Consider the following 14,312-nt stretch of genomic DNA (forward strand, 5'->3'; position numbering starts at 1 on the left):
TTTGTGCCAGATCCTATACTGGAGAACACAGAATGCATATCACAGAGTCCCTATACTCAGAGAACTCCTATTTTTATCTTAGTATTTGACAGAAAACTGAGGAAGAAAGAATGCTTAAGTGAGTCCTCTGTATGCCTACCTAGGAAACTAACCAGTTGCCTTTGAATTGATTCACACTCTTGGTGATTCCAAGTGTGTCAGAGTAGAACTGTGCTCTATGGGGTTTTCAAAGGCTGATTTTTCAGAAGTAGATCACCAGGCCTTTCTTCTGAAGCACCTCTGGGTGGACCCAAATCTCCAAATTAGGAAACTACCACACACAAAACAGGTGCTCAACAACTATGTTCACCACAGAATGTAACCCACAAGATAACAGAGACTTCGTCTGCCTTCATGACCATTGTATCCCCAGCATATAGAAGAATGCTTAGCATCAGCAGAGTCTCAGTCAATAACTATTGGATGAATGGCTGGGCAAGAGGAATAGTAAAGTCTATAATTTACAGTTACTCAGTTGACTAATTCTCCAAGAACACATTGCTATTCCCATCCTTACTTTCAGTAATGTTTTTTTTATTTTATTAAAATTATTAAGGAAATGCATGGATTAAGGAAAAAGGAGCACGTGTTAGATTTAGATAATTATTAAGAATTACACTTTCTAAGAAGAGGGTGGAAATATGTTTTCGAACACATGTAATTGGTTTAATGTTTTATGGAAGATACTTAGAAAGTTAACGCATTTGCTAAGTCAGTGGAAAGTGCTTTGTGCCCTTCCAAATTAAACCAATTGCTGTCACCTTTTCATGTGTTTACAAAGTTGCTTCTTTATATTCTAAAGAACATTGACACAAAAGTCACATTAACACAAAGAGGTTAATTATAGGAAGCATTTCAGTTCCCTTTTGGGGCTCAGAAAGGCTTCTTGGCACAGAGATTCAACAGGTTTTTTATCACCAAAGTTAAGAATAGAAATTAAGTGATGAACCAAAGCTGGTAAGACTGATTTCTATCAGCTCACTACAATTCTAAACGAAAGAGAGAGAGATTTCTCATACCACCACCCCAGTTATCCTTCAGACTTGCAGCTTTCAGTGTGATGGTGGTTAGAAAGTCAAATCAAAAACAGGACAACTTATTCTCCTGTGACATCGAAAACCTGACACTCAGAAAGAAGAGGGGAAAACAGTGTTAGGATTGCCAGAGTATCATGCATCACTCTATTGTAATACTCTCTTGGAATTGAAATGTCAGATTTCTAGGGGAAAGCTATATGTTTATCAGTGCTTGTTACATAGCTTTCTAGGAGGATTAGAAGTCTCCCCACCCCAGATACATAGTCCAATGAGTATTTTCTTCTCAGGTCTAGACAAAACAAAAACACAAAGAAACAAAAATAAAACAAAACACACTGCCTCATTTTACAAAGGGTAAAAGTAGCTTTAACAAAAGTATACTCATAATAATACTAATATATCAGTAAGTTGCAATTCCCAACTATGCAAAAAGTAATCTTAGTGAAATTAGATAGCCTGTTTATATATTAAATGTTATATTAAAAAATCATGGATAGCATTTGAGGGAAGAGTTGATAAATTATGTGTTTACAGTGTCTTCCTGCTGCAGTTTGAAGGAGATTGTCAAATTACTTCATCTAAGCTAACACAGTATCTTTATTGTGAAGTCAAGTTATCATACTTTGATTTATTTAGGTGAGGGTTATAACTTACTAAAATAATTATCAGTTTTTAATGGTATGACATCCTTTTAAATAATGATATTATTTAAGTGATTTAATTTACATTAAGATGTCTATGACTGATACGTTTCATATTTTAGATCATATTAGTGAAAACTAATAGGATTCAGCTCTGGAAGAAAACATAAAAAAGAGACCACGCTAATTCAATAAAACATTGTAATATATTCCAGAACATCCATACCTGCAGCTTTGTGCATTTCCCACCAACCCATGTCAGAACTGTGAGCATACTCTAATGAGATTTTGTAGAGTGACCTCGGCAGCTCTTCTCCCAGTAGGGAGGGTGCAGGAGGAGGTGGACTTGCCAGGCCTGCTCAGCATAATATCTCAAAACTTCCTTTTGCCATATGAAGATAAAGCAATTGAGAAGAATGAGAAATACAACTCATGCCTACATAATACCTAAATTAAATGTTGACTTAGGATGTTTTTAGCTAAACATCGAAGGGTTATCAGAAGATGCCAACTGATGATTGTATTTTTAACAATGTTTTAAGACGGTACATGATTTGTGAGTATGACCTAATGAACAAGATGCTCTTATACAATAAATGAACAGCTTATGGCTGGAAGTGATAGTGAATCCATCTTTACATTTCTGGAAAAAAAAAGCATACTATCTAGCATTAGGGGACTTTCAATCAGTATTTGTTGAATGAACAGGGTGCTACAGATTAAATTTCTTGGGGATTATCAGTATTGTTCATGGGGTCGGAATCAGCTCAATGGCAAATAACAACATCAATATTGTTTTAAATAATTATACAATAGGAATCATCATGTATCTGTGATCACTTTATAATAATCTCCTAGGAAAACACTATTTGTGGTGCCTGACCACTGTTATGAAATTAAAATTATACTAAAGATAAGGAATAAAAGTCCATTTACCAGGTTTTATTGCTGTATTCATATATGACTTCACAATGATCCAATTGGAGGATCTCATTTGCACTTGGATTTCTCAAGTAATTTGAAACTTCCTCTTAACAAGTGTATGCTTATACTCATTCTGAGACTTCTTGGTAGAGCATGCTAGTTACTTTCCTGCACCCTGACTCCCAAACCACAATGAATCTCATTATAAATGCAAATCACTGCAAACTTCAAACAGCATGCATCCTTGAGGTGCCACTATTAAAGGATGCACAGCAATGGGAAATCTTTGACGTTATCAGACATGATGAAAATAGACACTTGTATTTGAATAAGTCTTGTAGAATGAAGCATGTCCCCCCTTACATAATCTGAAACCAATTTCAAGTTCCCAGACGCTCTTCAAAGCAGCCCGCCTTGGAAGCGATGTTGATGGCATTTCAAATTTCAAGGCAGCTTGCTTTTCTGTCTTGAGACTTCAAGCAGATTTGAAATTTTACTTTCAAAGAGAGAAGATATTAGCTACTTTTACCTAAACCACTAGGCTGCGGTTTGATAAGTAAAATGTCATAGGTAATGAACTCACCTCTGGTAACGTAATGAAAGATGGTACGTAACCAAGTAGCTCAGAGTCTAAATAATGCAGCTGATGCTTGGGAATTCTGAGCTGTAAATGTTAAATATTTGATGTTTCAGTTCTTTCTTGTTCTTATGTTGTTGACCAAAAGTTGGAATCTAAACTTTGGGCCATGGGACAGGACAACTGTACACAACTGTAATTAATCCTCCTCCTCCTGAATGGAGCGTCTGTGAAGCTGAATACAAAATCGGTGTGTGCTCGACTCCAGCGCCAACAGGGAGCCCAGAGCCACAAAATTCAGAACATTCATACTATGAATAATCCCTGCAGCAAGAGGGTAGGTCTGTGGCTTCTTAAAAGGCTTCAGATTTGTGGTCAGTAGAAACATCATGAGCCTATTTGGGCTCAAGAATACAATGGATCTAGTGAAGTCTCCCCAGCATTTAATTAGGTTTCCTGGAATTGCTTTAAGTAAAAAAAAAAGGGGGGGGGGCGGTGGTGGGGAATGAAACTTGAGGTTATCATCTTGGGACACAAAATATTTGTATGTGGTTTTAATATCCTGAGCCCATTTGTTGCTGCTCTGCATTTTAGAAAGAGCCATTATGGTCCTAAGGAAATATCAGCCCTTTGGTGACTGTAAATTTACTGCAACAACCTTAAAGGAAGAATTTTGTTTCCAGTAACTGAATTTCTGCATGAAGGAGGGGGAAGGTATAAACAAGTAAAATAGGCAAAAGCATTAAACACCAGAATGGAGGGGATGGAGCAGAGAGAAGCAAATAGGGAGGAGGGAAAAGGGAGGAAGGAGCAGACAGAGGAAAAGCTATGCTCCATTTGACACAGATTTCTAGATAAGAGAACAATGAGAAGCATTACAATAAGATAGGAAAATGAAAGGTCTGAGCTGGGACCAGTTAAGAGGCAGGAAAGTAGTGTTACTTGTTAATAGGCTGGGATTGTTGCCTTGGAGATTGCTGTATTCATTGGGCATTGGCTAAAATAACATGCTAATCTCTTTTTCATAGAGCAATAAGGAATTGAGGTATGTTAACTCTTTATAAAGTGGCTACTGTATAAAAACAAAAGGATTAATTATTTTCAAAAATGTAAAACAATTTTAAATACACTTAACCAAGAGTTCCTGCGTTGTGCAAATGGTTAAGTACCCGGCTGCTAACCAAAATGTTGACGGTTCAAACCCACCCAGAGGCACCTTAGAAGAAAGGCCTGGTGATCTTCCGAAAGTTCACAGGTTTCAAAGCTCTATGAAGCACAGTTCAACTCTACAATTCATGGCATCACCGTAAGTCTAAATCAACACAATGGCAACTGGTTTAACTGTATAACTACAATGAATAAACTTTTGATGAAAAGAGTTGTCCCTTCAGGATCATGCCTTGTGTTGGAATTATAAAACCCACTTTACTGGGATTTGTTCAAGTTCAAGGAATCCTTTAGCAGACCTAAGGGTCTAGTAGTTTCTATGACTCAAGCTCCATTAACTGTTTATAGGAAATATTGTTTATTCCCTCAGTAGGATAGTATGTACATCTATTGGGAAGTTGATAATTTCCTTGAGTGCCCTTTCTGATTTGAACATTTCCTAGATTTTAGCTTAAGTTCTCAAATACTCTTATTAGGGTCTCCAGAAGCCACAAACTCTCATGTCACCTAGGATAAAACATTTTAAGAAATCATAACTTTTAGGAACTTGTTAAACCTTGAAAGAGCAATCTAGGAAATACACACACACATTCGCTCACTCATATATTTCCTTGTGCCATATATGTCACATATATATTTTCATTTGCATCTGATCATGTCATCTACTTGCTTAAAACACTTAAATGACTTCCCACAGCTCTCAGAATGAAGTGCAGAATCTGAAACACGGTGTACAAGAGTGGTTCTCAGATTTTAGCATACATCATCATAATGTGGAATGCTTATTAAAACGCAGATTGCTGTGCCCCATCCCTAAAGTTTTATATTCAGTGAGTCTGGTTATAGGGTCCAAGAATTTGTATTTTCTACAGGTTCCCAACTGGTACTGATGAAACTGTTCTGGGGGCTACGCTTGGAGAAGAACTGGTATATGAGACAGTATATGACCTGGACCCTTGTCTAGCTTTATCACATGCCACTATTCTCTGTGCTGAGTGCTCAGTTTCTTCCCTTGGCTTCTCAATCTCCTAATTAACTTTCCTGTTTCTTTCCACATGCCCTATCCCTTTCCTCCATATAAAAAATGAAAATAAAATCCAAGCTAACTCATACTACATCCTTCCTACTAGGTTGGGTTCCCTGTTACTCTCATTGCCCCTATGTTTCTTCTTCCTAGAATTTCACACAATTATAATTAAGTAATAGAGTGTATAACCAATTGTTAATAAGTACCCTTCTCACGATAATGTGAGTTTATTGAGGGCAAGATCCATAACCGTCTTACTCATCAGAGTTTCATGAGTGCCAGTTACATGATTTTCTTTCTTTAATTGTGATAATACATATACAACAAAAAGATTGACATTTTAATCATTTTTAAGTGTAAAATTACTGACATTAGTTTCATTCAGCATGTTATTCTACCATAATACATTATCTTCTGTATAATAAGTGCTTAGTAAATATTTGTTGAAAGAATGAATGAATAGTACAGAGCCATAACTTTAATCTTTTTTACTGTGCTCATAGACTTATATTTGACCGACAGCAAATTCTCATACTCCCTTAAAGTACCTCTGCTCATAGTTCTCAAAATGGAGACTATATTCTAGAAGTTTCTGCATTCATTCCCCAGAAAAACTGGCAGTTGCCCACAATAGTTCAGTTCATTCCTCTTGCTCAGGGCAAAGAGGCCTATTGCAGAGAGACTCTCTGGAACAGCCTTTGGTACCTCTAGGTAAAGACCTCCAGGATGATAATCTCAGATTCTTGGTTCAGTTTTTATTATTTGGGATTACATAATGTTATGAAATAAATTCTAATTATTTGCATATTCTATCTGGAAGTCACTTTATTTTTGACAGGATTTTGGTTACATTACAATTATAGAGAAACATTTAGGCTTTCAAAATATTATTCATGAAAAATTTAAGTCATGTATTCTTTGGATAGGCTAACAGAGGCTTGTTAACTAAGGCTAATATTCCTTTCAAGAAAAGCAAATTGCCTTAAAAACTGAAACAACCAAAGTAATTTAGTTGTTAAATAATCACCAGATACTTACAAAGTACTAGATGATGTACTAATGAAATCTGATATATATGTGTGTGTGTGTAGATATATACATAGTTATGATTTATATACTTATTTTAGGTATGTAAAATAAGTATAACCCAAAAACCCAGTGCTGTCGAGTCAATTCCAACTCATAGCAACCCTATAGGACAGAGTAGAACCAACTGCCGCATAGAGTTTCCAAGGAGCACCTGGTAGATTCGAACTGCCAACATTTTGGTTAGCAGCCATAGCACTTAACCACTACGCCACCAGGGTTTCCAAAATATATATATATACTTATTTCAGGTATGTAAAATAAGTATATATATATATTTTTTTCAATTCATATGAGAGGAAGATTTAGGTATTATAAAGCTGTGTACATACAGTGAGTATCTTACCCACAACCTATAAGATTGAGGTAGAATCCTTAGAAGATGTGAAATTTAAGTTCCTGTTTGAATATACACAGGGAGATAACTTCATGGAGGGTAAATATTAGTTAAGTGATATGGGGAAAGGTGTGCTTTTGTGGAGTGATAAATCCACTCCACTGTCATCTTCTGATGAATCCAGAAGTTTTGAAATAGCAAATAAATATGTCTTCTCCTGACTTAAAATTTCCTATGTCTTGTTAGGTCTCATTGTCCGGGAAGTGAGCATTGAGATTTCACGTCAGCAAGTAGAAGAACTCTTTGGGCCTGAAGATTACTGGTGCCAGTGTGTGGCCTGGAGCTCAGCGGGCACCACCAAGAGCCGGAAGGCCTACGTGCGCATTGCCTGTGAGTCCTTGCATCTGACACCTTGGCTTTCAGAAGCTATTGGAAAGCCAAGGGAAAAATGGGAAAGTTTAGATGCTGGCTGTTCTAGCATCAAAGAACCCTGGTCAAACATCCTATTCAAAAACTGCTCCCAGATTTCTTCATTTAAGCCACCAGAATATCATTTTCTTTTCTGTTTCTAGGCAGTATTTAGTTTTTCTTTAGGGACGTGAAAGAATTAGTGCTACATTCAAAAGATTCTGACTTTTTTTAAATAGGTTATGGGAAAACCAACTATATCTCCTCAGTGAGTCTGTTCTGCCAATTTGTTAAGATTGGCTAGTTTTGCTATTGGAAATAGCAATTTTTTACTCAGATAAAGCTTCTCTATTTTTGGAATTGTTCTAGTGCATTGGCATACACTACTATTACGCTATTTTCCAGACTGTGTTGGTTTCTAGAATAATCATGTTCAGGGAGAGATTAAAAGGTGACTCACAACATAGAATTCCATAACCAAATATGGGAACAAATATGGGAAACACTTATCTTGACAAATTAAAGAGGTATCTTCATTGTGAAACTTCTCAGATACTTTAATACGTTAATATGCATATTGTCCCCAAGAGGGAGATGTAGCCCTCAGCTCTCCCTGCAAAACTCTTTTCTCAATAAATACTATTCACATCCTCAGCAGCATGAATGTTTAAAAATCCTGTCTTGAGATTTCAAGGAGCCCTGCTGATGCAGTGGTTAAGAGTTCGGTTGCTAACCAAAAGATTCTGGTTCAAATCCACCAGCCGCTCCTTGGAAACCCTATGGGGCAGTTCTACTCTGCCCTATAGGGTTGCTATGAGACAAAATGGACTCAACAGCAACAGGTTTGGACTTTGGTTTAAAATTCCATACTGAGAAATTTTCTCATGTGTGAGACCACTGCAATCCATGATAGGTTTTATTATCTGGGCCCCCTTGGATCTGCATTTTACTAAATTCCATTTTGTGATGGATGTCACCACCACTTACGTCTAATCTATCATTATGTCCTGTCAATCCCAGCGGTGATGCATCTCCCAATTCTCTACTCACCTCTTCCTTCCTATTTCCTTAATCTTAGATCAGAACAGTTGCAAATACTTCTGACTTGGTCTCCATGGCTCAAGTCTTTTCCCTCTTCCAAGGCTTCCCACCTTATTACGACAATTGCAGTTATCCTAAAACTCAGGTCTCATCTCACCTCTCCCACAATTAAAATTTTAAAGTGGTTTTTGTGAGACAAAGTGAAAATTCCTTAAGATGTCATATACAATATGTCATGATTTACATATCCAACGTATGTTTCCAACTCTAACCTCTAAGGATTTCTACGCTAGATTAGAAATACTTTGATTTCCATGTGTCCCAGCTATTGTTCAAACTAAAGGATTTCCCTCTTCTCTTACTGTCCTTCATCATTTTTTAAAAATTCATTTATTCAACAAATATTTAGAAGCATTTTGTCTGTTCTAGGGGCTTTGGAGGTATCAGGGATGGAGCCGGTAACAAAACATACATGATCCTTGCCCCCCTGGAGCTTATTCTGGTGAGGAAAGGCACACTCTAAATAAAAGAAATAATAATCCAGTATAGAGAAGATGGGAAGTGCTATGAGGACAAATAAGGCAGGAAAGGGGGATATGTAGTACTGGGGGAGGGTGGTCAGGGAAGGTCTCTGGAAGAAGTTGACAGTTAAGTAACTGGAAGAAGGAGAGGGATGGTGTCAGGCAAGGGAACAGGAAGTGCCACAAGTTCAAATGGCCTGAGGCCGGAGTGTGCTGGCAGGTTCCAGGAAGTGCAAGGTGGCCAAAATGGCTGGAACAGAGTAAGTGAGAGAAGATTCCTAGATGAGATGAGAGAGATAAGCCTGGAGGTGAGGGTGAAGGCAGCTGCAATGAGTAGGACCTTGAAGGCATTGTAGCATCTCTGGTTTTTAATATGAGATGGGAACACTTGGGAATGTTTTCTGCAGAGGAATTCATTATCTGACTTCCATTTAACAGAATCACCCCTGGCAGCTGTGTGAGAATATGTCATGGGAGGCAAGGGTGAGGCAAGAAGACGGTTAAAAGGCTACATTATAAGAGACGTTGGGCTGTCCCAGAGTGTAGCATTGGAGATAGTGAGAGTCTAAAGAATTCTCAGGAAAGTTTATTACAATGTTCCACATTAATCTTTACTCTTTCAGCATATGTAAAGGGATATTCTCTTTGTCTTAAGTGGATTCCTCATGAAAAACTCTGAAATGGAGACCTGCATACAGAAAATGTATTGAACTGTGCTTTTAGGAACAAGTGAAGGAGTAGAGGAGCGAAGGCAGTAGGATTGGGCAGAGGGGAAAAAATGAGCTACAGTGCAAAATAAGTACAACAAAGGCCGATCCAAAGAGAGCTCATGGCTGGGATGGCCCTTCTGAGTTGCCCAACCTTGAGGCAAAGGCATGCGCAGGCCTTTATTCCCCTACCCCACATAGACTGGTCCGTGGATGTGGACCCTTCCCCCCACACACACACCAGGATGTGTAATTTTATCCTCAACTGAAGGCAATTCCAGGTCAGAGAGGCTAACAGCCTTCACTACCAACACTGCCAACAGGTGGGATTAGTTCTGTAAGGGTATCCTGGTGGTGTACCACAGCATCCACTATAATCTTCTACCACAAACCTAGACAAACTTATTTACTAATTATAAAGTAAAAAAAAAAAAAAAAAAAGACACTTTTAATCATTCTCAAAAGAAACTGATTGTTTTTGGTCAAAGATTTAAATGGAATCAAAATCAGCTACTAATTGTAACCAAAAGAGACACAATGATAAAAAACTGTACATTTATCTTTCTTTTCTAAGTATTCATTAATATCAAGTATAATAAATACTTCAAATCATCAATATACATGCTATATAAATTGGTTTGTCTAAACCCATAGTTAAAGGGCTACATAGTTCCAGACGATGAATCTCTGGTTGGCAATTATTCGATTTTCATTGACTCTTTTTTTTTTTTTTTTAAATAATATTTTATTGTGCTTTTGAGTAAGGTTTACACAGCAGTTTAGGTTCCCATTCAACAATTTCTACACAAGTTGTTCAATGATGTTGGTTACCTTCTTCACAATGTGTGAATGTTCCCATTATTTCCGTTCTGGTTGTTCGGTTTCCATTAATCTAGTTTCCCTGCCCCCTTACGTTCTCAACTTTGTTTTAAAGTAATTGTTGACCATCTGGTCTCATATAGGTGATTTTTTTAAAGGTGCACAGTTCTTATGGGTGATATTCATTATTTTTTGAGTCAATTTGTTATTTAGCTACCAGGTGACCTCAGGAGTTAATTTTGGTTCAAGGTTTGAAGAGTATCTTGGGGCAGTAGTCTCAGGGAGTCTTCCAGTTTCAACCAGTCCACTAAGCCTGTTTTTTGGGTTTCTTTAGGAATTTGAGGTTCTGTTCTATATTTTCTCCCATTCTATCAGAGTCCATCTACTGAGGCCCTGATTAGAATGGTCAGTAGTGGTAGCCGGGCACTGACTTTCATTGACTTTTAATGAGGATTGTTGCTCTAACATTTGTACTGTTGACCCTTATGTCCTTTTATTTTTAGAAGAAATTTTAAAATACTCTTTTGTCCCAGCTCAGGGAGCAAGATTATATATAGCTATTGATGAATATAATGTCCTATATATATATATATGTATATATGTTGTGGTTGTTAGGTGTCATCGAGTCAGTTCTGACTCATAGTGACCGTATGCACAACAGAACAAAACACTGCTCAGTCTTGCGCCATCTTCACAATCATTGCTATGCTTGAGCCCATTGTTGCAGCCACTGTGTCAGTCCATCTCATTGAAGGTCTTCCTCTTTTTCGCTGACCCTCGACTTTACCTAGCATGATATCCCGCTCCAGGGACTGATCCCTCCTGATAATATGTCCAAAGTAGATGAGACGTAGTCTCGCCATCCTTACTTCTAAGGAGCATTCTGGTTCTACTTCTTCCAAGACAGATTTGTTCATTCTTTTGTCAGTCCATGGTATATTCGATATTCTTCATCAACACCATAATTCAAAGGCATCAATTCTTCTTCTGTCTTCCTTATTCGTTGTCCAGCTTTCACATGCATATGAGGTGATTGAAAACACCATGGCTTGGGTGAGGTGCACCTTAGTCTTCAAGGTGACGTCTTTGCTTTTCAACACTTTAAAGAGATCTTTTGCAGCAGATTTGACCAAAGCAATACATCTTTTGATTTCTTGACTGCTGCTTCCATGGGTGTTGATTGTGGATCCAGGTGAAATGAAATTGTTGACAACTTCAGTCTTTTCTCCGTTTATCATGATGTTGCTTATTGGTCCAGTTGTGAGGATTTTTGTTTTCTTTATGTTGAAGTGTAATCCATACTGAAGGCTGTGGTCTTTGATCTTCATCAGTAAGTGCTTCAAGTCCTCTTCACTTTCAGCAAGCAAGGTTGTGTCATCTGCATAACACAGGTTGTTAATGAGTCTTCCTCCAATCCTGATGCCCCATTCTTCTTCATATAGTCCAGCTTCTTGGATTACTTGCTCAGCATACAGATTGAATAGGTATGGTGAAAGGATTCAACCCTGACGCACACCTTTCCTGACTTTAAACCATGCAATATCCTGTTGTTCTGTTCTAACAACTGCCTCTTGATCCATATACAGATTCCTCATGAGCACAATTAAGTGTTCTGGAATTCCCATTCTCCACAATGTTATCCAAAATTTGTTATGATCCACACAGTCAAATGCCTTTGCATAGTCAATAAAACACAGGTAAACATCTTTCTGGTATTCTCTGCTTTCAGCCAGGATCCATCTGACATCAGCAGTGATATCCCTGGTTCCACATCCTCTTCTAAATCTGGCTTGAATTTCTGGCAGTTCCCTGTCCATATACTGCTGCAGCCACTTTTGAATGATCTTCAGCAAAATTTTGCTTGCATGTGATATTGATCATATTGTTCGATAATTTCTGCATTTGGTTGGATCACGTATCTTTGGAATAGGCATAAATATGGATCTCTTCCAGTTGGTTGGCCAGGTAGCTGTCTTCCAAATTACTTGTCATAGATGAGTGAGCACTTCCAGTGCTGCATCCATTTGTTGAAACATCTCACTTGGTATTCCATCAGTTCCTGGAGCCTTGTTTTTTGCCAATGCCTTCAGTGCAGCTTGGACTTCTTCCTTCAGTACTGTTGGTTCTGATCATATGATACCTCCTGAAATGGTTGAACATCGACCAATTCTTTTTGGTATAGTGATTCTGTGTATTCCTTCCATCTTCTTTTGATGCTTCCTGCATCATTTAGTATTTTCCCTGTAGAATCCTTCAATATTGCAACTCAAGGCTTGAATTTTTCTTCGGTTCTTTCAGCTGGAGAAATGCTGAGCATATTCTTCCCTTTTGGTTTTCTATCTCCAGGTCATCCTATATTCCTATGCTCCAGATAAAAATTAATAATAAATATATACTGAATAAATAAATATAAAATCCCAGTCTTTCTCTGTAATATATCCTATAAAACTTTGTTATTTACATCTTGGCTTTTAAATGTAATTTGACATTTTCAAATAGTAAGAAAACAAACTCTTCTTCTAGTAAGAAATTAATGTACCCCCAGCACCTTTTGACCCTTATAAAATAAAACTGAAGAGCTCTTTGCCTGTAATTCTATTACTAACTGAAGTCATATGTGTGTGACCACTGTCTAAGGAACACCACCAAATGTGTAAAGATTACTCATATATATTTACATCATGATGGGAAAGAAAGGGTTAAATTTCAGATTCTTTCAGTCAGGGCTGATTCCAACCAAGTGGGTCCTTTCTACTGTTGCAGAAAGCTTGTGGATTTTTCTAGACTGCCCTGCTCCAAGTGAGCTTTGGTGCTTTGCCCAGTAATACTTGACAGATGGCCATCACATAAACTTCAATTAAAGTTTAAATTTATCTCAGGTGAAGATAACCATGATGCTAGCGTTAAACAAGTGCAATTACCTCTCACCTAACTAGATTTATACTCATTAGGAGTATGATGGCAGGCCCATAGTTCTTTCCTGAAAAAGCTCTATTACCAGAAATTTACAGAACAGAATGAATGTTGACTATTCCTATATTTATTTGTGTGCTTAAAATAATTCATACATTCAGACTATGTAAAATATAAAAATAGCTTTTTGAGGCAATCAGGACAGAGGGAAAAAATGGAAGTACGAAAGTTAGGATTTAGCCAGGGATGAGTTGAGACCCTAACATGAACGTTTACTAGAGCGAACTGCCAGATTGCCTAGGTCCCGAAGCTCCCACGGCAAAGAGAGAAGTTTCTTCTGAGAGAACTCCAGTGGACACCATAATGACCATCCCAGGTAGAATCCTTATGGTAATACAGCCACCAGCTTCATAGGCTGTTTCTTCCAGTGTCCCTTGACATAGGCCAATTCCAAGAGAATCCCAAGGTCAATTGGAGAATTCCAAGGTTAAGGAAGGACGATGTAATTAAAGCAAAAAATTGGTGCACATTGTCTTTCTTCAGGAAATGGTTGTAATATCACTGTTGTTGCTGCTGTTGTTGTTGTGTTATTTGGCGGAAGGAATATAATGTGAAAAGAGCAGGATAGTGGGGTGATTAAGAGCACAAGGTTTAGAGCCATACTGGTTTATGTTCAAATCGTAGTACCGTAAGTTACTAGTGTGACCTTGGTCAAGTTACTTAACCCCTCTGAGCCTTAATTTCATCAACCATGAAATGGAAATGATAGAGTTATTTTAAGATTTAAACGAGATGAAGTTTGTAAAGCTCGAGGCTTAGTGCCTAGCACAAAGCAAGCACTCAATGAGTAATAATAGGTGATCATAATAACAGATACAATAATTTAAACAACTGTATATATGTATTTCAAAATTTACTGATACTAAGTAAACCTTAAAAACTAAAAAGTCTCTCCTTTTTTACCACTTCATTCTCTAACACATGTTCTGGGCCTGGGCTGTCAATCCTAGAGGTTGGAATTCTCTGCTGATGTACATAAAATTAGGCTATAATTTTTCCCCATGCTTG

The 14,312-nt window shown here is 37.6% G+C and overlaps 1 protein-coding gene across 2 annotated transcripts in view; it reads left to right on the forward strand.

Moving 5' to 3' along the window:
- The window catches only part of UNC5C (unc-5 netrin receptor C), a 437,515-nt gene that overhangs the window by 276,178 nt on the left and 147,025 nt on the right, over positions 1-14,312 (forward strand). For both annotated transcript variants that reach the window (XM_004387005.1, XM_012558632.2), the window contains exon 3: positions 7,082-7,225. In XM_004387005.1, coding sequence (XP_004387062.1) covers positions 7,082-7,225 — 144 coding nt within the window. The remainder of the gene's footprint in view (positions 1-7,081; positions 7,226-14,312) is intronic.

Source organism: Trichechus manatus, unplaced genomic scaffold (genome assembly GCF_000243295.1).
Source record: "Trichechus manatus latirostris isolate Lorelei unplaced genomic scaffold, TriManLat1.0 scaffold00178, whole genome shotgun sequence".
Taxonomy (NCBI): domain Eukaryota; kingdom Metazoa; phylum Chordata; class Mammalia; order Sirenia; family Trichechidae; genus Trichechus; species Trichechus manatus.